The following is a 20,269-nucleotide window of genomic DNA, read 5'->3' as shown; positions in this document are numbered from 1 at the left end:
TTAGATGGCCATTTGGTTTGTCTTCGGAATGGAAAAAGGAAAATCTACTTACTTCTAGGACGTGAAATACATGCACATGTGATTACTTAGAAATGTTGAAGAACCCTGTTCCTGGATCCCATTTCGCAAGTTATTGTTATGTTATATTTGGCTAAGTGCACAGCTTTTTTTGGTGGGGTGGGATCATACACAGGTGAAAATTATTTATTACAATGGTATTCACATTTGTATTTTTTTAATAAAATACGTTTAGCTCTTCTTGTGTTTTTTCCTACTTTCCTTTGATGCCTTAAGAGGCCTCCTAGAAACAGAGACTAGACAAGAATAAGGGAATAAGGTAGGTATTTATTTGAAAGGCCTTCAAAGGTAGCCCCTGGAGAGCCAGAGGCTACTTCCAAGATGGACCCCAAGATGGACAACAGGTCACGAGTTCTTCACACTTTTATAGGTTTGGTTCATTTGCATATCGGGGTTAATTCTCCAATTAAAGCTTCAGTGTAATGATGTAATTCCCCTCCACTTGCCCCCCCTTAGAGGCTCTTTGGTTTATACTTTTTGGGCCTAGGATGGTCTGGGTGTCCTTGAAGAGCAGGCCCAGAGAGGCCTTGTTATGTCTACCTGGCATGAGACAGCAGAAGTTAACAGGATACAAGAAAATTCAGAGTTACACACTAAGCAGTACAGAATTTGAAAAATATAAAAGTTAAAACCTAAGGCATCACCTTGACCTGTCAGTAAGTAGTATAAGGTCTACTTGGAAATTTCTGAGAAAAACAGTATTTAAGATTTGTGTGTAGAAGACAGCCTACAGCCATGTCCCCTAATGGCTCCCACGAAGAAGAGATGGCAGAGAACTGGAATCTCATTGGACTCAGGTTTTATTTTTCAGTCGAAAATAAATAAGTTTATTGTGCAGTTCTAAGGATGTGGACACAGTCCTCATTCATGAATGCCAGGGTTTCACTGCTGGCAATATTCAATCTAGCTAATGTAAGATTGTGTTTAATATTCTCCGAAAGCTCTCCTATGTAGTAGAATAGAGAAATGTGTCTCAGAATCATAATGGGGTTGGTCAACCCCAGTTAAGCAAAATAGTTACTACACAGTGATTTCCCCAATTCATTGCAAAGTTTGTGTATTCTTATACTGTTTCTTGCCATTTGATTCTTTGAGGTTGCTATGTGAACTTGAACATCTCCTCCTGCTTCCCAACATGCTTTTTGAGTCTGGGTGTCATTGAAGGTGATGGCTGAATTTTAATTATCTACAGAGGGGTTTTTGAAATATCAGGGCCATTTGTAGACAAAGTGCTGACTCAGCACACAAATGTAAAATCATATTACCACATAAATAATTCCCCTTCCAGACAAGATGACCTTTTCTCTTTCTACTTCCTGTTTGAGACTGGAGAAGTTGTGTGCATATTAAAGTAAAAGTGAAGAAGTCTCCTCTTGTTAGTCCTTAAAAGCCTTGCAAGGCAGTGCTGTTAACAGTGCATGCTTAGGGTTATGGAACTGTAGTTAAGGTCTTTATCAAACTCCACTGGACAGCAGGAACAGTTACATTTCTCTTTTCCCAGCAGGAGAAAGGGCAAGTTACTGTTGGAAATGCTGTATGTCAGATGAGTAGAATAACTAAATGAGGGGACAAACATAAATTCTGTAGCTGAACCCTAACTTCTAAAACGACAGTGCTTGAATCCCTGAGTGGTTGATGGGAAGCATAAAATTTTGCTACTTCCTTGGAAAAGCAGGGCATGTGGTGACTAACAGGTAAGGAGAAAAGACCTGTCTTCACTAAACAAGCTCTACTTTATACTTCTCTGAAATACAAAGCAGAACTTGTATAATCTAATTTTAGAAATTAAGCTTTTAGTATAATCTTAGTCTTGTGGCTTCACTTTTATGAATACAGGGAGACAGGCCCACATGTTTATCCTCCAGTGCCATGAGTGGTTTCAGCTCAATTATTTTCCACTCGTTGCACAGGAAGAACACACAGGAAGAAGTGAAAATAGAACACATTTAGCTTATGGGAGCTAGATAAGTGGAAATCCTTCCTATTGTAACACAAAAAAATGTAGTTAAGCACTATATATGTAATAACATCTTTTTCCTTCGGTTAAAAACATTTGCATGTTACTTCAGTGTTTTTGGATATCTGGAAGACAAAATACAGCAGCAAGCAGGAGCAGACTTAGCTTCAGTAAGCTGCATTTTACTTCCTGATGGCCAAGCATTATTAGATTTCCAAAAGTGCTCAGAAAAGCCTGGTTCATGTGCACAATCTAAACTGGCTTACTGCTATTTCAGTTAAGGACTCATTTATTTAACAAATGTATCCATGAACCTGTGTGGTGGCCTGTTTCATGATGTGGCATTTAATTTTGCAGAATATGAAAGCTATTACTAATAACAATTCCATTAAAGATCTAATAATATGAAAAATAGAATCATTGCTATTGACCCGCATAGCTTTTCATGGAGCAGCATTGCAGGACGTGTCCCTTTTCCCCTTTGGCCAAAAAAGTACCAATGGTGCATTATTCAAGCTTGGGCTGTCCCGGAAAACAACAAAGATGTTAACAGTGGAATTTCTGCTTTTGCAGATGTTAACAGTAGGACTTCTGATTTTTCAGCATCTTCTCCCAGATTCCCTGTCTCTCTCTCCGTATTTCTCTGGTCCTGCAAATATATAATTGTCCCAGGCAAGTCAGATACTACTGGGTTCATGTGATGCCTAAGGCAAGTCACTCTTGGGCAATTTCACAGAGCTATCTCCCTGTTCCAAAATGGGAACACATGAAGGAAACATACTGTAGGCAGACAGGCTCAGAATGAGTAGAAGACAGTGATGGTGCCTGTGAAGTAACTTTGGTGTTTCTTTTCTGTCATCCAAATCATTGACTTCTGCCAAAGAAATCATTGGGGCTTTTCTGAGAAAATGTGAGACTACCCATGAATTACTTTGTGTGACAGGGCTACGCATGATAAGCTTACTGAGAAAAAATAAAATAATGTAACAGTGGTTTTGTTGAACTAGTTTGCTCTGTACTAGACAGCAGGAGACATGATTTCATGGTCTAAATCAGTCTGGAACTGTGAGGCAGGCAATCATCATACATCATCCCAAACCAGATAGGATTCACAGGAGTAAAGCCACAATCATTTTTCATGTTGAGGTAGAACACAATTCTCCCAAGCAGTGAGAATCTAACAGGAGACAAAAGAGTGTATGTGTCCACCTGTAGCACAAATGCATCCTTGAAACCTGGGAGGAAACTGTTTCTCTTTTATGTCTCTCCCTTGATAAAGCTGTTTGATAGAACACAATACTTTTGAATTGGAAACAGGATCTGTCAGTCACCTAATCCAATCTTCCACTCAAAGTAGTGACATCAAAGTTTGGTGTATTTGTAAGGATGGAGATTCACAACCTCTCTGGAGTATTTGATTAGCCTCATGGTGATTTTTTTTTTAATAACATCAATTTAGATGAAAATTAAGAAGAAATGGGTTCTGCAAATATTAGGTAACTGCTTGATGAATTCTTGTAATATTAATCTGATGAAAACTAAGAAAATGTAACTTGATAGTTTCATGAATGGCAAACAGTCCTAGTAAGCAAGTTTAGATGCCAATGCTGTACACTGCTCTAAATGGTTATAAACCCAGTGAAAAATCATGGGTATAATCAAAAGCAGAATTGGACCATATATATTTTACAGAATGCTTTGTATAATTTTTTTGGATGCACATTCTCAGCAATGCAGAGAACTGAGCTCAGCATACATTCAGCATGAAACTGAAACTGCTAACAACATCCTAAGAAACATCCTTTCAACATAGTCAGTTTTTTGTGACATAGAGCCTGAATAAGATCAGCCTACAAGCTGTGCTATTGGTGCATGTTATAGACTGTCACAAGAGCTGGGTAGTTTCTACTGTGGTGCAAATAGGATAGAGCTTTGAATATCTTTGCTGTTACATGAATCAGATTGCAATGACCTGCATAAAGATCTAATGTGAGTATAACACTGATAAAATGCCAGTTGATGTTTCCTGTATTTCTGACTGATGAATTGCAGATTTTTTCCTAGATTCTTAAGTTTTACTTAAGTTTTTTTTCAAATTATTACTGGGATATAGACTCTGATTCTGAACGAAAGACTGGATAAGTTCCAGATCCTAAAACACAGGTCCATATAACTTCTAGTCCTGATAGTTTTAGAAGCTGAACCTGTCTTGCAACTCTATCCTCTGTCATAGGCAAAGGCAGAGGAGTGGTGCTGGTGAGCCTCTTCAGTTTATGCATGAGGATGTAGCTGTTAGTAAATATTTTATCCTGCATTTCAGGGAAGATTTGAATGGGGAAAAAAACTGCTGTATATATTTGTATCTGTCTATTCCTCTTTACTTTCTTTTAGTTGTTATTAACCCACTATCTGCCCACAATGTATTGCTTTGATGGTTCAGCAAGTCTGGAGACTTTCTCCTTCTGCATCCCAGAAAGAGCACAGGCTATGAAGAAGAGAAGTTCTTGTGCCTCTCTGAGAAGTCTTGCTTTGTGTAGAAGCTGGAGATATGAAAGAAAATTTTCATTGTATCATGCCAGAATGTTACCCTGTATTCAGCAATGCTGCTAAGAGCTGAAAGGTTCTGAAAGGTTCTGTGGAATACAGAATTGAATTTTAAATGTAACAAAATTTCATCCCAATTCTATCCTAGTATCAATTTTTTAAAAAAAGGGAAAAAAAGTGGCTGTATTAGAATGATTATATTTGTCATAGGACAAAAAAACTGACAGTGGAAAATATACAACAGGTGACAGTTAAACAGTGCAAGGAAAGTGAGAATTCACAGATAGCGTGAGCAAAGGAGGAAGTGAAAAATTATATCTCTTCACCTGAAAGATGAAGTGAGAGGGAGAGCAGACTGAAATGATGCAAACAGGCTGTCACAGGTGATCAGGAGCAAAGCAATGGTCCCAACAATAAATTGCCTGTGTGGTGAGGGGACAAGGGACTGCAATAGGAGGAAGAACAACAGGTGAGATAAGGTGGATAAGGTGGGTTTGAGAGAATGAGAGCAAGAGATTATGTCCACACAATACACAGAGACAGGCTGGAGAAATGGACTTGGAACAAATTTTAATATGCATGGTTAGGTTTTTTTATGAAATTCCTGAAATGGAAACAAAGTACCTTCTTTCTGATGGTGAGATATAAAACAGCTGTAGTTTGTATGAGGATCTAATGCTGTCTTTTCTTTTATTTTGTTGTTTATTTTCTGACCTAGGATTTTAAACCTTTTTTTCTTTAATTTTTTGTTTTGTTTCTTTTCTTTTCTTTAAACTGGATCCTACATTGAAAGTAAAATCAGTTTAGCCATTTCATGAAGATATCAAAAAGTTGTGTCTTTCTGCACACGTAAGAGTCTTGGAACAAAGCTTTGGAGAAAAAGCTTTGCAAAATGCACAGAAGGCAAGGGAGTTTCCATAACAGAAAAAGACAAAACAAACAGTGACTGGGACCATATAATCTTTTGCTGTGTATGTAGGTACATGAGAAGATAGTCTCTTTTCTAACTAAGTGAGCATAAAACTCCCTTCCATGCAGGAAGAGTCAAATGGAGCCAAGTCAGATGCCACATAAACACAGCTTGATTGCTTTTGATTAAGATGAGTTTGTCATTTTGGAGTATTTATAGAAGGCACTGTGCTGTGCTTAGTACAGGTTCTAGCTTTGCAGTACAATAAAACAGAGAGTGTAGGAGAGGGATTAGGAAAAGCATGGTTGGAGCTGATCTCAGCTCAGTAATGTTGCAGAGTTTGTCAGCAGCAGAGCAAAAACTTTGAATGTAGGAGTGAACAGATCAATTGCAATATTGGTGTTTCAAATCCATAACAAATCCTACCAGCTCAGGATGTCTCAGGATACAAGACCACTTGCAAGACCTTGTTTGCTAAAGTGTACATGACAGATCGTGTGGAGGCAAACACAGGCCAGCTGGCCAGCCTGGTGACATTTCCATCCTCCCAGCTCCCAGTCCTGGAGTTCAATGTCCCTACTTCCTTCTACATTGTAAGAACACCTGTGTTATACCTAGCATGATCATATCATAAGTGCTGCCAATGAGATAGATACCTTGGTCTGCAGGGAAATACAATACTAAATAGCCATTAAACTTTAAAAGGACCAAATATCCTTTCCTCAGTCCTTTAATCCTTTGATCTTCCAGAATGAAATTTGAGTGATTATTGTGAACTTCTGTGTTGATTTGACTTCTGCTTTAAACCTGGAGGAAAGTTGGTGTGCTTGAAAGCTTTTTTACCTTTTCCAGCTGTTCTGATTATTCTAGTGGAAATTATCGCTCTACAAAACTCTGCTTGCTTAATGCTGCTAACTTTCATTATGTAGACACTAAATGTGTTTACTGTTCTAAATCATCAATTTTCTGGAATACAAATATTTTAATAGCTGAAACAATGTTTCCAGGAAAGGGCTTTCCATGATTTATTAGACTAGAATGTTCCTGAAGCAGTGACTGTGCCTCTGGTTGTTTTGTTTAGTGGACAGCACAAGGATTTTGTTCAGGATCCTTTGTTAAACTTGTGTTGAGAATAATCATAGACCTATTGAACCATAGAATTATTTGAGTTGGAAGGAACCTTTAAAGGCAATCTACTCCAACCCCCCTGCCATGTGCAGGAGCAATCATAGCAAGGGTACTAACCAAAGGTAGTTCCAGAGAATCTTATACTAAGATGCTCCTTTTACTTAAGAAAAGCATTATGATCTTTCATGGATGAAAGGAATAGGATTTAATTTACATTATTCATATGTGAGTTTCAATCTTTGTTAGAAAGGAGTAGATTGCAAAATACTCTGTGATCTTCATGATCCTTTGCTTAACAAACTTCTTGTAAACTTAATATTATGAGCATTGTGAGAGTTGTCACTAACTGAGGCCAAACCAATCCTAACTCTCATGACTAGATTGGTGCCAACCTCATTGTGGTTCACATGAGTGTTTTCTGAAAATAAGATCCAGTAGCCATAACAATAAACACATACCAAAGAGGTCAAAACTATCCTAGCTTTTGCTCAAGAGCTCCATGGCTTAAGCATGTTGCAGTTTGAAATTTATATTTTGTCACTGGTTTCAGTTCCTGAGAGTGTCCTTATAACATCCAGCTTTGTCAAGATAAACACCTTTTCACTTCTGTCTGTAGAAGCCTATACATTATGTTGAAAATGGAATAATATTGTTGCATGGAGCATACAGCTTGTACAGCTTGTCTAAATTTTCCAAGGGAACAAGAAATATCCTTCTCACTTCTTACAAGAAGGATTTTGGAAAATCATTCAAGATTTTATGTGAAATAAGGCATTTCATTGGTCAAAAATTACCCCTTTTTTGAGACAAGTGTTATAATCCCTCTGGATATGTGAGCTGGGGCCAGGACTAGAGTCACAGGCACGATCAACTGAATGAATCAAGAGGAGAAAAACAATACTTAGTATCATTTTGATCTTTAGCAAATTATTATCATTGGTGTCTGGATTTCACTCAGCATTCACTAAGAGAACTTACCAGAATATGTTACCTGTGGGCCAATGAAGTCAAGTACAGGTTTCAACTTTGTACTTCCAGTAAAGCAAAAAAGTGGTATAAAAAGACAAGATTATATTCCTCCTTTTCCCTGTTCATCATCATACTTTTGTTTTCATTGTTACCATTCAAATTTTTAGTCTTGGGCCCTACATCTTCATTGAAAATATTACAACTCATAAAAAGCCATTATGATCTTGAGATGTTTGATGTGATGCTTTTCACCACCTCAATTCTCCAAGTTTTTTTCAGCTTTACTCATAATCACACAGTACTGTGTGGTAACTTGCTTTTTCTCCTGCAGGTTGGTCTGGGAAATTAATTTAGTGACTGGATCTGAATTGCTGTTGAAATGTTATGCTACTTCTTACTGTTCTCAGATGTGTATTTTCAACTCCTCACTTTGCTGCAAGAACCATTAAGTGCTGATTTTTACCGCCCAGCATTCCTTGTTTAATACCTACGAATTTGTAGCAGATATATGATGAATACATTTTAGAAATGGCCTTTTGCCTAAAGGAAAAGAACAAAAGACAGTGCTGTGCATAAGCTTAGGAGAAGTTAGGATAGTTGTGTAAAAGGACTACTGCAGAACAGGGCATGATATATGTTTTATGAAAAGCAGCAAGAACATGAGGGCTATTCTGTAACAGCATGAATGGTTAGTAGTGCAAGCTCAGAAGAAATCACCTTCCACATGCTGGTGCTTCTGTATGGAAGTGTGTCAGAGTCACATGATGAAGTTGCATGGGTAGATTGCACTGAGGTTGCACAACTTGATGTCTGCTAGTGAGATCATGGAAATAAAGAAGGACACCTTCTAATACAGATCCTTGCTGACAGATCCTTGATCCTTCTAATACATATATCTGTTAATAGATCTTTGATCTTTCTAATACAGATCCTTCCTGATTTCCACAAGCATTCCATGACTGCTTTCAGTATCACACGTGAAAATGTTCTCATATTTGGGTTCTTTTGTGCATTTATATACACATATTATGTATGTGTAATGCTTTTCAAATGCTTTTCAAATGCTAATCCCTCTGGTCAGGCAGGATTTACTCTTACTTGGTATTTAATAATTATGATTTCAATCTGCTGGGGCTTTGATTGTGTATCTTATTCTTACTCTCAGTAATATGTATTGAAATGCCCTAGGGTATATTATGTGTCCTGCAGCCACAGGAAGGAGGAGAGAAGACCCAGCAAGCAGGAATTGTGCAGCAAGATTGATTGATTTAATCATTCTACAAACACTTTTATAGACTTTTTCTTCATAGTCTAATTGGACAAGGATCATTGTCAAAATATTTTTCTACTATAGTATAAACAAGGCTTCTCAAGTTTGCAGGTGTTTCATTGTTTACAGAACTCTGCTACTATCTTCCGTGAGATAGAAAAGTCTCTCATGGACTTAGAAAATAGCAAGAAAATTCTTGCTAGCAGCATTTTTGTATCCACAATATGCATAATTTTAAAAATCCTATCCTCTACATTATAAAATAGACATGCCCTGCATGTACTCTGAACTACAAAAAGAGAGCAGAATCCCTAAAATGTCTCACATAAAGTTAATCCAGGGACCTAAACCTTGATGTGAAATATTGTTCCGTTCTTCATTCACTTCTTCCCCTTATGTCCACCTGATCCTAGGTAAACTGTGTGGAGAAGTCAGCATAGCAGGAGATTGAGGATGGTAAATACTAACCGCCTTTACTTCTGCATCTGGAAAATAGTGATACTGATAACATTTATTAGCTCCTTTCTCCCACAGCCAAAGTAATTATGTCTCATCATGCATTAAGTAGTGATGGGCTCAGTCAGTCCTCTGATAAAGGTAACTAGCTTTCATTTACATGTAATAAGTCTGCTTAAAGTAGTTTGCTCATAAACTTTTGTGACATCACATGATTAAAGTCTAAATTTCCAGAAAAAGTCCCATAATTTTGGCTGCTAATTTGCTGAATTTTGAGCCTCCCTTTCCAAGATACTGAAAGCTCAAGGGTAGAAACAATGAAAGAACTCAGCACCTGAGAAATTTGGAACCAGAATGTTTCAAGCTGAGCCCACAAAAGAATAGGGAAGTAAAATTAAACCCCTCCTCCAGTAAGTCTAGCTCTGGGGAAGTCTAAAATTGCTCCTTCTCTTCTTTAGTTCCTTGTAGCTTATTTCTGGATCTTATTCACTACTTTTTTTTTTTTTCAGATTAAACTGCATGTCAGCAAGCTTTATTCAAAGTAACTCTTTCTTTTTTTCTATTATCTCACTAGTTTTGTTATAAATTTTACCCCTGGTATTTCTTTGCTGTTTGTTTGGGGTTTTTTATCTTTTTAGTTATGTTGACCTGTACACAATAGTATGAAAAATATTCAATAGTTTGCTTGCAACTGGAACACAAATATACTCACTCAAGAACTGTACTTACTCCTTTTGCATTATTCCAGGGCTGTTGGTTTACAATCAGTGATACAAGGCAATTTGTACATCTTAGACACTGTCATATGTAAAGTGAAAGAATTAGTAGCAGTAAGTCTTCATTCTAATCCTTTCTGAAGCAAAAATTAATTTACTCATCCTGAGATTTCCACTGCCTCACAATTTGTTCCAGGTATTTCCTGGTCTTTAGGTTTAAGGCAATAAGAACCTGCAAAAAACCCCATGCAAAGCACAGTTGAAACAAAAGCAGGGTTAAAAATCTAGTAAACTAGATCAGGTGTTAGTGCAGACAGTTAAAAAATCTGCTTGTGTTTGTTCATGACTCTCTCCTGCACGGAAAAAGTCAATTGCAATTGACTGTACGTGGGGAGTAAAAAATGCAAAAGCATTTCCCTGTCAGACTATTTAAAACTGCCTGCAAACTACAGATCCTGAAAATGTCATGAGTGAAGTTGCGGAAATGTTTTATTTCCCTTGATTGCCACTGTTTTGTTGCTATTGGTTCATATTCTTTGTGTGTGCATATGTTGTTCCAATAAGGATTTTCCTTGTTTCTGCTGGTAGCCTAGTGTATGTTTCTATTTTTGCTGTTGATGATCTGTGATGGATTTTAAAGGCTAGCATGGCTCTGATCTGCCTCAGTAGAAGATTGCAAGTTCTAATGCAATCCTACTTTTATTTCAGATCTCTGAGAAAATGTTCCAGATCCTCACAGTGCTGTTGCTGGAAACACAGCTCTCCAGGGTTTCAGGTAAGACACAAACTAGGCCTTTCAGATCCACCAGCAGAACATAATGCAGCCCTTAGCCTGTGGGCTTCCGCACCTCCAGCAGTACTAGCATGAATGGTCAGTAATGTCTGGAGCCTCTGCTCTCCATCTCACGGAAGACACTGGCACTGACTGAGCACAGGACAGGTGTCCGCCACTTTCCAGTCAGGCTTCTTTAACATATCTTGTATTGGCAGCTGAGATGTCCAGCATCAGCAGGCATGGCTTGAGAAGGAGGATGACCAAAGCAACCCACACCCACTGGGAAACAGAGCAACCTCTGAGTGAGACGGGGAGAAGTAAAATCACTTGTGTTCCCCTGTCCATGCCTGTAGCAGAAGCAGCTTGGCTAAAACTCAGAAGGAGCTTGGCACATTTTCACATAATTTCTTTCCTCGTTACAGTTGTATTAGAGCGAATAAATAAACATTGCTAAAGAGAATCTAGCAATGCTACGGTTTCCTAGTTAGTATTTCAGAGACACGTATAATAAAACGAATGCATGAAGAGTTGCATGGACTTCTCTTTGGAATGTCCCTACCAACACTTCCAAGTGCTCCTGAATTAAGTCTACCAATATATGGTACATCCAATATGGAAAGCAGTAACAAGTTATATTGAATGAGGTATTATAATTAACTCTGCCATATAAAGTACACTTTAAAGTGGCAAACTATTCATAACAATATTAATTTCAGATTGAGTGAGTGGCTAAGATTATTTTGATGTATTTTCTGTAATACTGCTGCATGTATCTGAGAAAATGCATGGGATCAAATGATATTCACATGGCTCCAGGTTTGTGGAGACTGTAATTGCTACATAGCAATTGTGAGCTTTACATGTTTATCCAGTGCAGCTCTGTTTCACAGGAAATTACACTGGCATTTCTTTTTGTAAAAGATAGTGAAATTAGATTTACAATTTTCACAATTAATGGTTGCTTTTACTACAACCTTAGGACATGTAAGAGACCATATCATAGTTTCATAAAAATGGTCCCTGTTTAACCACCAGCCGAGCCCTAAGTTATTAATAAAATGTGAAAAAAAAAAAAAAAGCTTGCTCATTTTGCCCTCATCTTTCACATTCTGTAATCAATACAGAATGTAGATGATTAGCTATAATTACTATATGGTAAAAATATTAGTGTGAATACGAACAAAAAATGCTTAAGATGTTTAGTCAAACACTGTATACAGTACACTATCTGTATACTATCTGACACAGTTTTGCCCAAATTTAAAGAAAATCAGAACATATTTTAATGAAACAAACAAAACTGTTCTGTTTTCCTCATGTAGCTTTATTTACAGTTGAAGTTCCTCAACAGCTCTACACTGCAGAGTATGGGAGCAATGTGACCATGGAATGCAGATTCCCTGTGAATGGCTCAATAGATCTAGGACTCCTGACTGTTGTTTGGGAGCAGAAAAGGCAGGGCTGGTTGAAATCAAAAGAGGTGTACACATTCCGCAATGGGAAGGCATTCCCTCCATCCCAACATCCTGATTACATAGGAAGAGCATCACTTCTGCACAGTGAACTGAAGCTGGGACGAGCCATCCTTCAGATCACCAATGTGAAGGTCACAGATGCAGGATCATACCTTTGTCTCATTGACTACCAGGGCGTGGACTATAAGTACATTGCTTTGGAAGTAAAAGGTGAGTGGTTAAATTTAATGTATGTCTCTACTAAATTCCTACAAGCTTGTAGAAATTGATTAATCTGAAAGAATTTTTGTTAATTGTCTCACCAAGACCTTGTACTTAGCCCCCACCTGAACCAAAGCCGTTGTCTTAGTGCTGGCTAGCCTTTGGTTCAACAACTGAGCTCCTCCAGAAGCACCCAGTGCCAGAGAGGGACAGCATCTGTTCTCCTTCCATCCTTCTTCCTTTCTTCTTCTTTCTACTCTTCTCTGGTGCCACCACCTCCCTCCTCTCATTTAATCCCCTGCTTTTTTGGGCCACCTCTAGTCATTCCCAAAAGTTTCTCAGAGGTGCTTTGATATCCTTATGAACCCTGCTGCAACTACCCACGTGGCTGGGAATTCCCCAAGTGATTGCAGCTCCCAGAGCAAGACATGTGATTTTCTGTGTTCATCAAAGCCAAATAGCAGTAAAGGTGTATGCTACTGGAGAGCATGACAGACCAGACCTTTGCAAGACTTCTGGTATTTCCCACTAATTGCATGTCTGTGTGATACAAGGCAGCACTCATTTCCCACCCAGACATTTAAATAGCAACCTTTATCAAATGTAAAAATGGACACAGACATTCTTAAGACCTACATTGGTTCCAACTGAAAAGTCGATTTTATACCACTATGATGAAAATATTACACTGTTTATAAGCTATGGAAGAACAAACATGAAAATTAGCCTTTCTTGAACTGGCATATTCAAAAAGTGAAAATAAGAGTCCCATAAGGCTCCACTTGTCTCCTCTGTCTTGATAAATTACAAATTTAGTGTCAAATTCTGCCCTGTGTAAAGTACTGGAGTGTGTTCTGTTGCTGTAGGCATGATAAGGATTGAATAATCAATTTTGCATTGTTCTACAAAACATCCTTCATCATTTTAAATAAGTGTCCCACAGATATAGCCAGAGACAATACATGGTATTAAAGGGAAGCAGGGAAAGTGAAGCGGGAAAATGACTATTGTTGCATACAACAATTTCACTCAACAACTTCTTATGCAGCACCTTACAAGAGAATAAACACTCAAGTAATGAGAATACCAAGTGAAGACAAGTTTGTTTTTATGTGCCAGTCAGAAGGCTTTCCTCTGGCAGAGGTTTTCTGGCAAAATGAGAATTTCAATCTTAGTGGATCTGCCAATACCACCTATACACTGACTGCAGATGGCCTCTACAATGTCACCAGCATCCTGACATTCAAACCAAATATGAGTGAGAACTACACCTGTGTCTTCTGGAATAAAGAACTGAATGCAGAAACTTCAGCTCACGTTTCCACTTCAGGTTCGTATGACCTCGAACTTGTACATGACAGAGTGTTCACACATACATCATCTGCTATGGTCCACCACTGGAGTTCAGTTCTAGAAATCAGTGTAATATTGATTATTGGGAAATTAACCATTTCCCAAATCAGTATTATTTATGTCTTTGAAGTCACAGCTAGCTGTGTGTTGTTCCACTCCAACAAACCAGTCTGTATTTTTCTATATATTTTAATTTTAGGGTAGCTTTCATTATTTTCCTGCCAATACAGAGGGAATTTTTTCACCTGCTTGGGTGTCTTCCCTGATAGACTCCTAATTAATTGTTCTATCTAGTTGTCTACTTGACTTCAGCAAGGCTTTTAACACTGTTGCCCATAGCATTCTCACAGGTAAGCTCAGGAAATGTGGGTTAGATGAACAGGATCAAGAACTGGTTGAATGACAGAGGGTCGTGATCAGAGGAATAGAATCTATTCGGAGGCCTGCTCTCAGTGGCATTCCCAAAGGATCAGTACTGGGTCCAGGCTTATTCAATTTTTTTATCAACAACCTGGACAAAGGAATCAAATGCACCCTCCACAGTTTTGCGGTGACACTAATCTGGGGTGAGTGGCTGATCCACCTGAAGGCTGTGGTGCCATTCCATTGACTGGCTGGAGGGTTGGGCAAAGAGAAACCTAATGAGGTTCAACGGGGTGTAAGTCCTGCACCTGGGGAGGAATTACCTCAAGTGCCAGCACAGGGTGGGGGCTGATCTGCTCTGAAGTGGTTCTGCAGAGAAGGAGCTGGGAGTCCTGGTGAACAAAAAGCTCTCCATGAACCAGCCAAGAAAGCCAATGGTAGCCTGGGGTGCATTAGGAAGAGCATTGTCAGCAGGTTGAGGGAGGTGATTCTGCCCCTCTACTCAGCCCTGGTGAGGCCACATGTGGAGTGCTGTGTCCAGTTCTGGGCTCGTCAGGACACGAGAGAGAAGGAGGTACTGGAGAGGGTTCAGCAGAGGCCATGAGGATGATGAGGGGTCTGGAGCATCTCTCTTATAAGGAGACACTGGGAGCTGGGCCTGTTTAGTGTGGAGAAGAGAAGACTGAGAGGGGGTTTCATCAATATATATAAATATTTCAAAGGCAGATGCCAAGAGAATGGTGCCAGACTCAAATGTTATACAAATGAGAGATTTCACTGGTTTTTTGTAGGGCTTTTTACAATAATATTTCAGAACAAAATATTCATAAAATGGGTGTAAAACACGTTGATAAATTTTAAAAATCCTTTGTTCAGTCAGAGCAAGACTTTGGAGAAACAGAACCAATAACTTGATAAAAAATGCCTGTTTTGTAAGTTATACATTTACTTTCCTTTCATGTTTTTGACAGCTTTAATGAGTACACAGTATAGTGGAAAAAAACTCCTGATCTCATTTATCATCCCCACAAGTGTGATTGTAGCTGTCCTTCTCTGTGCACTAATAATATTTCAGAAGAGAAAAACATTCAAGAATGGGCAAGCCAAAAAAGGTACATTTTACTTCAGATGGTGACACTTTTCACTATTTTATTTTTTTCCCGTGAACAATCTTTAGGAAATTTTAGTAACTCTAGGCACTCTTGTGTGACTTTGGTCACATTTTATTTCTAGATGACAAGATGATAGAAAATGAGATGTTGGATCACTTGAGTTGGGTTTTATTTTCCTCATTCTGTTACCTATGTGAGACAAGGTATATGGAAAGACACATTTTTAAAACCGCCTGGTTAGTATTCTGTATAGAGAACAAACTTTGCCTTGGGTAAAGATGACTGTAAAAGCATTGTTTGAATGGTGTTTTTTTCATAGCTACAAAGACATTGTAGCTACAGCATATTACACAGAATTTTTATTTTTCAACTCCATTAGGACTCTATAACTAAAATGATGTGCAATACAGGACTATCATGGTGTTTCTTTCCTTGTTTGCATGTGCAGTAGTGCAAAAGTCATAAAGCATACAGACTATTATTCTAGTATTTCCTTGCAAATTAACAGACTCCAGTAAACCAGACAAATGTATTTATAGTCATGAAAGGACAGTCTTAACTTTATGACTTCAGAATTTGATTCAAATTTTGTAAAAGAAAAGAAACATAGAGAAGTTTATTTATTTGGTATGATTTAAGAATAAACTTAATTGTGCTTACAGCTCAGTTTGATCTACAGGTTTATTGAATTGTATTGTTTCTTTCAAATCTAGAAATGTTTAACCTAAATTTCTACTTTAACAGACGGGAAAAGAAAACTGAACCCTAATGTGAAAGATGAGAACAGTAACTCATATGCAATTTTCTAAATTTACATCTACAGATTTTTCTTTCTTACATCTAAAATCTGAAAAAATATGTAGATTTCAACCTAAAGAATGTTACATAAAAATAGAGGGTAGTTTTGAGTTTAAATTCACTTTTTCAAGAGTTTTTTAAAAATGCAGTTTCTAAAGCTTTGAATTTCTTCTAGGCAATGTAAAAAATTATAAACACTGGTTCCCTTTCACTGAGGTATCAGCAGCTTGCATACATAGCTCAGCGCACACCTCTGTATACTAACTGGAGTTCTAGTGGTCTTGTCTGAGAAGGATACTCACAGAAAATTGGTTGTTTTGGAAAGCATCAATATTTTTGTGGCAATAATCTGTTATACTTTTGGATCAGACTACAGGTTTTAACAACAAATAAAATGATACTTCATTTATCTGTAATATTATATCATCTCCTGGGCTGCTTCTCATCTTATGAGCATCTGACTTGCCTAGACATCCAGGAATTTTTACATTTCAGAGGGAAGGTAATACCTGAAACACTACCAGGATGCACCTAACTGTTCTGTACAAAAATTGAACTGAAAAAAAAAAGATACCACCATAGAAAACTATAAATCAATATGACAAGAAACATCTTAATACACCTACTTATATAGATCAGTTTTTGTACCTATAGGTAAAAGTTTGACAGGTTAATGCACTGTGAGGAGAGAGGCTGTGGCCAGTGTTAGGTACAGAGGTATTTGGTTCAGCCGTAATTCCTTGGTGTCCAAGGAGACCCTCACACAGCAAATTGAGGTCAGTCCTGAGGCTGCCAAGGAGCACAAATGGAGTAAAACTGTGATGCAGCTGACCAAGCAGCCTGAAGAAACAATAAGTATCAATTTTTGAACACAGAGACAACTCAGGGCTTTTCCAAGGACAGGATTTATTTGAGAATCTACCCATGTTTCTCATTGCTAAAAAATACATGAAGAAGTCACCAGCTTCAAAAATAAATTTTGTAGGTAAAAATTCTGAGATTGGATGAAGAGGGCATGAATTCATTGATTTCCAAATCACCTCAGATTGTCTTGTTTGCATCTTAACTCTAACTGTTCGATCCACTACCAACAGTAGATATTACAGTTAAAATAACACCTTCAGAAATCACTTTCACATTCCAGAAATCTTGCTGTAGTCAAAGTCTCATTCTTATTTTTCATATGACAGTGTGAAACTTTAGTGGCATCATGCCATGCACTAATGAACACAAGCTCAAGGCACGCAGAATTCTGGAGGACAGCGTTAGTGCGTGTCCGGACATAATTCCAGTGCACATTGTCTGAGCATAGCTTGGCTTCCCCTGGCTTTTTGTATTACTTTTGTAGAATTTTTCCACTTTGTAGGCCATAGCCTCCTCTGTGCACTTAGTGAAATGAAGAAATTAAAGAAGACGAGGCTGCTCTTTGTGGTTTTACTTCTTCATTTTAATGACAAAAAAACTTTGTGCAACATGCAGTAAGTCAGATGACAAATATTTATATTTCTCAGCATCATATATTTTTAAGAAACACTGGAAAGAACCTTTTTTCCATGATGAGTAGGTAGTTGAAGCATAAAAGCCACAGATACTTTACCACAGTGCCTTGGAAATGACCCATACAGTCCTAGTTACAGGAACAAGGATTGTTAAGGTTACCAGTTTTAACTAACAGCTCAAGCTGTATCAGAACTGAATATACAGGACATTTGAACTCATCAGAGAAGTCCCAGTTCTGCACGCTTTTAATCACATGCGTAGATTTACTGACAATCATTCCCATGGATGCTTTCTAAACAGATTTCAGTTTTGTTATTTCATGTATATGGCTGAAAGTGAGTGATATCTTTGTTGTAACAGAAAATTCAGAATTTGGACTACAGATAAAGGAGATAATTCTTTCTTCTGAAAAGATTGCAATAGGATTTTCTTGTAAATCATGACAGATTTAAGGAGCCACTGTAACTTCAGCATGACCCCGAAGACTTGCATAAAATGAAGACAGAGCTTTTACTCTTTACCACTCAGTTGTTAAAGTCAGGCTTTTTATTTTCTTAAATCACTGCAGATTTTTAAACTAATACAATGGCATTTTCTTTCTTTAAGGCGATGATTTTAACTCTCAGACTGAGGCTTTATACTTGTCAACTGTCACAGCTTCAAGAGACAGTGGGACTGTGGGTCTGTGAAAATTCTTCATCCTACACGCCATAATTTGCACTTCTTCTATCTGTTTTTGGGGAATTTGAAAGAAAATTACAGCACTTTAGCCTTGGTGAAACAGTGAACTCATGGGGATGTATTTGCACTGCAACGATGGAAAGCTATGCCTGCTCAGATACTCTATCTTGAAGTTACTGAGAACTATGCTGTCATGAAATGTGGTTTACCACTGTGAAGAGGTCATCTGAGTGCCTTTGATACACTTTACTTTTGGACTTACTGTTGCTCAAGGGATTTTTGTTTAAGAATGGCTTTATTAACTGTTCCAGTCTCAGGAATGGTGCTTGCATTCAAATATCTTGTGGAATTTGAATAAAAGCTGTAAATGCTATCTTATGTCAGTCGTCTTTCAGGTGGAAACATCATTACATGCCTGTATCCCATTTCCAAATTTTCTAACACATTCAGCTGGAAATTGCCACAAGTACTCTCTATGATGGTAACATCTAGAGGATATTTCATGTCACAAGAGCAAAAGAGGTTGAAATTATATCAAAGGACAGACAAAAAAAAAATCCCAACACCACCAGTAAATCAACATTATGCCACATAAGAGAATTTTCATGTCTACGTAAAACCCCACAGTAAGGTAAAAAACCATGGACTGTGATGTTATGCTACACAAGAGTGAGACGTTTCAAATTTGAACTGATGATTCAACAGAATTTTCTTTAGGAGGAATTTGGAAGCAAAAGTGAAAATGAAGCTCAGACAGATTTCTGCACTAGTTATTTTTAAACAGTAATTTTGTCTTTGTTCAGATGAAGAGGTGAGTCTTTTCCATGTCAGGCTGCTTTACTTCCTAATAATGGAATGCCAGATTTGGAAAAATATCCAAAATGAAACAACTTTGCCTCTTAGGTAGTCATCAGATAGTGAAACAAGGGCACTGGGTAAGATCTGCCACATGATTTTGAAAGACCAGTGGCTTTGGTAAGCAGTGTTTTCTACTAAGATAGATGTAACAAGATTGAAGAAAGGTGTTCACGTGGAAGCTACTCCTGTCATGATCTTGCTCTTAGAGGAGTGCCGTTAGTTAAGGTATTTTCATAGCACTTGCTCTGAATTTGGATGGGAACTGCTTCTCCAGCGTCACTTTCCAGCAAAAAGCAGACCCACAGTGCTGTTGTGAGACAGAACATCAGCATTCAACCTCTCTTGTTTCACCAGGACAGGTGATTTAAAAAGCAGGACTGCTATTGATTTTACTTGTGGAAGAGAAAAACTAATCTGTCTCTGACATCACCTCTAATTTAATATCTATGTATTGCACCTTTAATTACCCATTTGTAGCCATGGGATTCAACTGACACAAATCCACACCAGGCTTGCTACGTCCTATGTCCTTGCTGACAAGGCAAATCAGGCAGATGTCAGAGAATCAGAGGCAGCTTCTTGAAGCATTGCTTAGCTTAATATGGAATAGGAGTTTGGGAACTGCCCTGGCTTGCACCATTTATCAATATTTAAGGGTCAGTGCATAAGGTCAAGCAATTTCTGTCTGTTCCAGATTTGTACTCTGCTGAGAACTGTGAGCCCTTCTGTCAGCCATGGTGAAAATCTAACTCATTGTGTTCCTGGAAAGAGTTAATTTTGCCTTTTTCTATTTCTTTTTTCCTCATAGTAATGGAATGGAAGTAATTAAAACTGAATTTATGTGAATGAACATAAATAGTACATCGCAGTCTTTGCAATTAGATTACAGTCGTTATCCTTGTTCCTTACTGAAATGGAAGTCATCCTGTCATTATCTTATACTGCTGAGTAAATACTGTCTTGGTGTGGGCAGCATAGAACAAGTGTGGGTAACATTTCCTGCCCATTTTACAGGCATGGCAAACACTACCCTGCTTTCCCTCTTACTGGATTGTACACTTAAAGGTTTCACCTGGCATCCCTAGGCAGAGGTAGCTCAGTTTTCCACAACACTCCTATACCCTG

The 20,269-nt window shown here is 38.0% G+C and overlaps 1 protein-coding gene across 2 annotated transcripts; it reads left to right on the top strand.

The window, feature by feature from the left end:
• The first annotated feature begins 3,863 nt into the window (after nt 1–3,863).
• Nucleotides 3,864–18,664, top strand: PDCD1LG2 (programmed cell death 1 ligand 2). Of its 2 annotated transcripts, none has more exons than XM_032097278.1 (6): nt 3,864–4,024; nt 10,737–10,803; nt 12,342–12,488; nt 13,528–13,809; nt 15,167–15,307; nt 18,212–18,664. In XM_032097278.1, exons 2-6 carry the CDS (start codon nt 10,749–10,751, stop codon nt 18,292–18,294), a joined length of 708 nt encoding a protein of 235 aa, XP_031953169.1. In that variant the 5' UTR covers nt 3,864–4,024; nt 10,737–10,748; the 3' UTR covers nt 18,295–18,664. The 2 variants fall into 2 exon arrangements, with proteins under 2 accessions (XP_031953169.1, XP_031953168.1); XM_032097277.1 differs by having other exon boundaries at nt 3,865–4,024; nt 12,126–12,488.
• The last annotated feature ends 1,605 nt before the right edge of the window (nt 18,665–20,269 follow it).

The sequence above is a fragment of the Corvus moneduloides genome, chromosome Z (genome assembly GCF_009650955.1).
Source record: "Corvus moneduloides isolate bCorMon1 chromosome Z, bCorMon1.pri, whole genome shotgun sequence".
Lineage (NCBI taxonomy): Eukaryota > Metazoa > Chordata > Aves > Passeriformes > Corvidae > Corvus > Corvus moneduloides.
The sequence above is the reverse complement of the archived record's forward strand: the minus strand, read 5'-3'. Positions and strand labels throughout refer to the sequence as shown.

Excerpts from the sequence above, each read along its gene's own strand:
- PDCD1LG2 (XM_032097277.1), top strand. The coding sequence starts at position 10,749 with ATGTTCCAGATCCTCACAGTGCTGTTGCTGGAAACACAGCTCTCCAGG. Across the intron at positions 12,489-13,527 it reads CATTGCTTTGGAAGTAAAAG|CACCTTACAAGAGAATAAAC; the intron begins GTGAGTGGTTAA and ends CTTCTTATGCAG. Across the intron at positions 15,308-18,211 it reads GAATGGGCAAGCCAAAAAAG|GCGATGATTTTAACTCTCAG; the intron begins GTACATTTTACT and ends TCTTTCTTTAAG.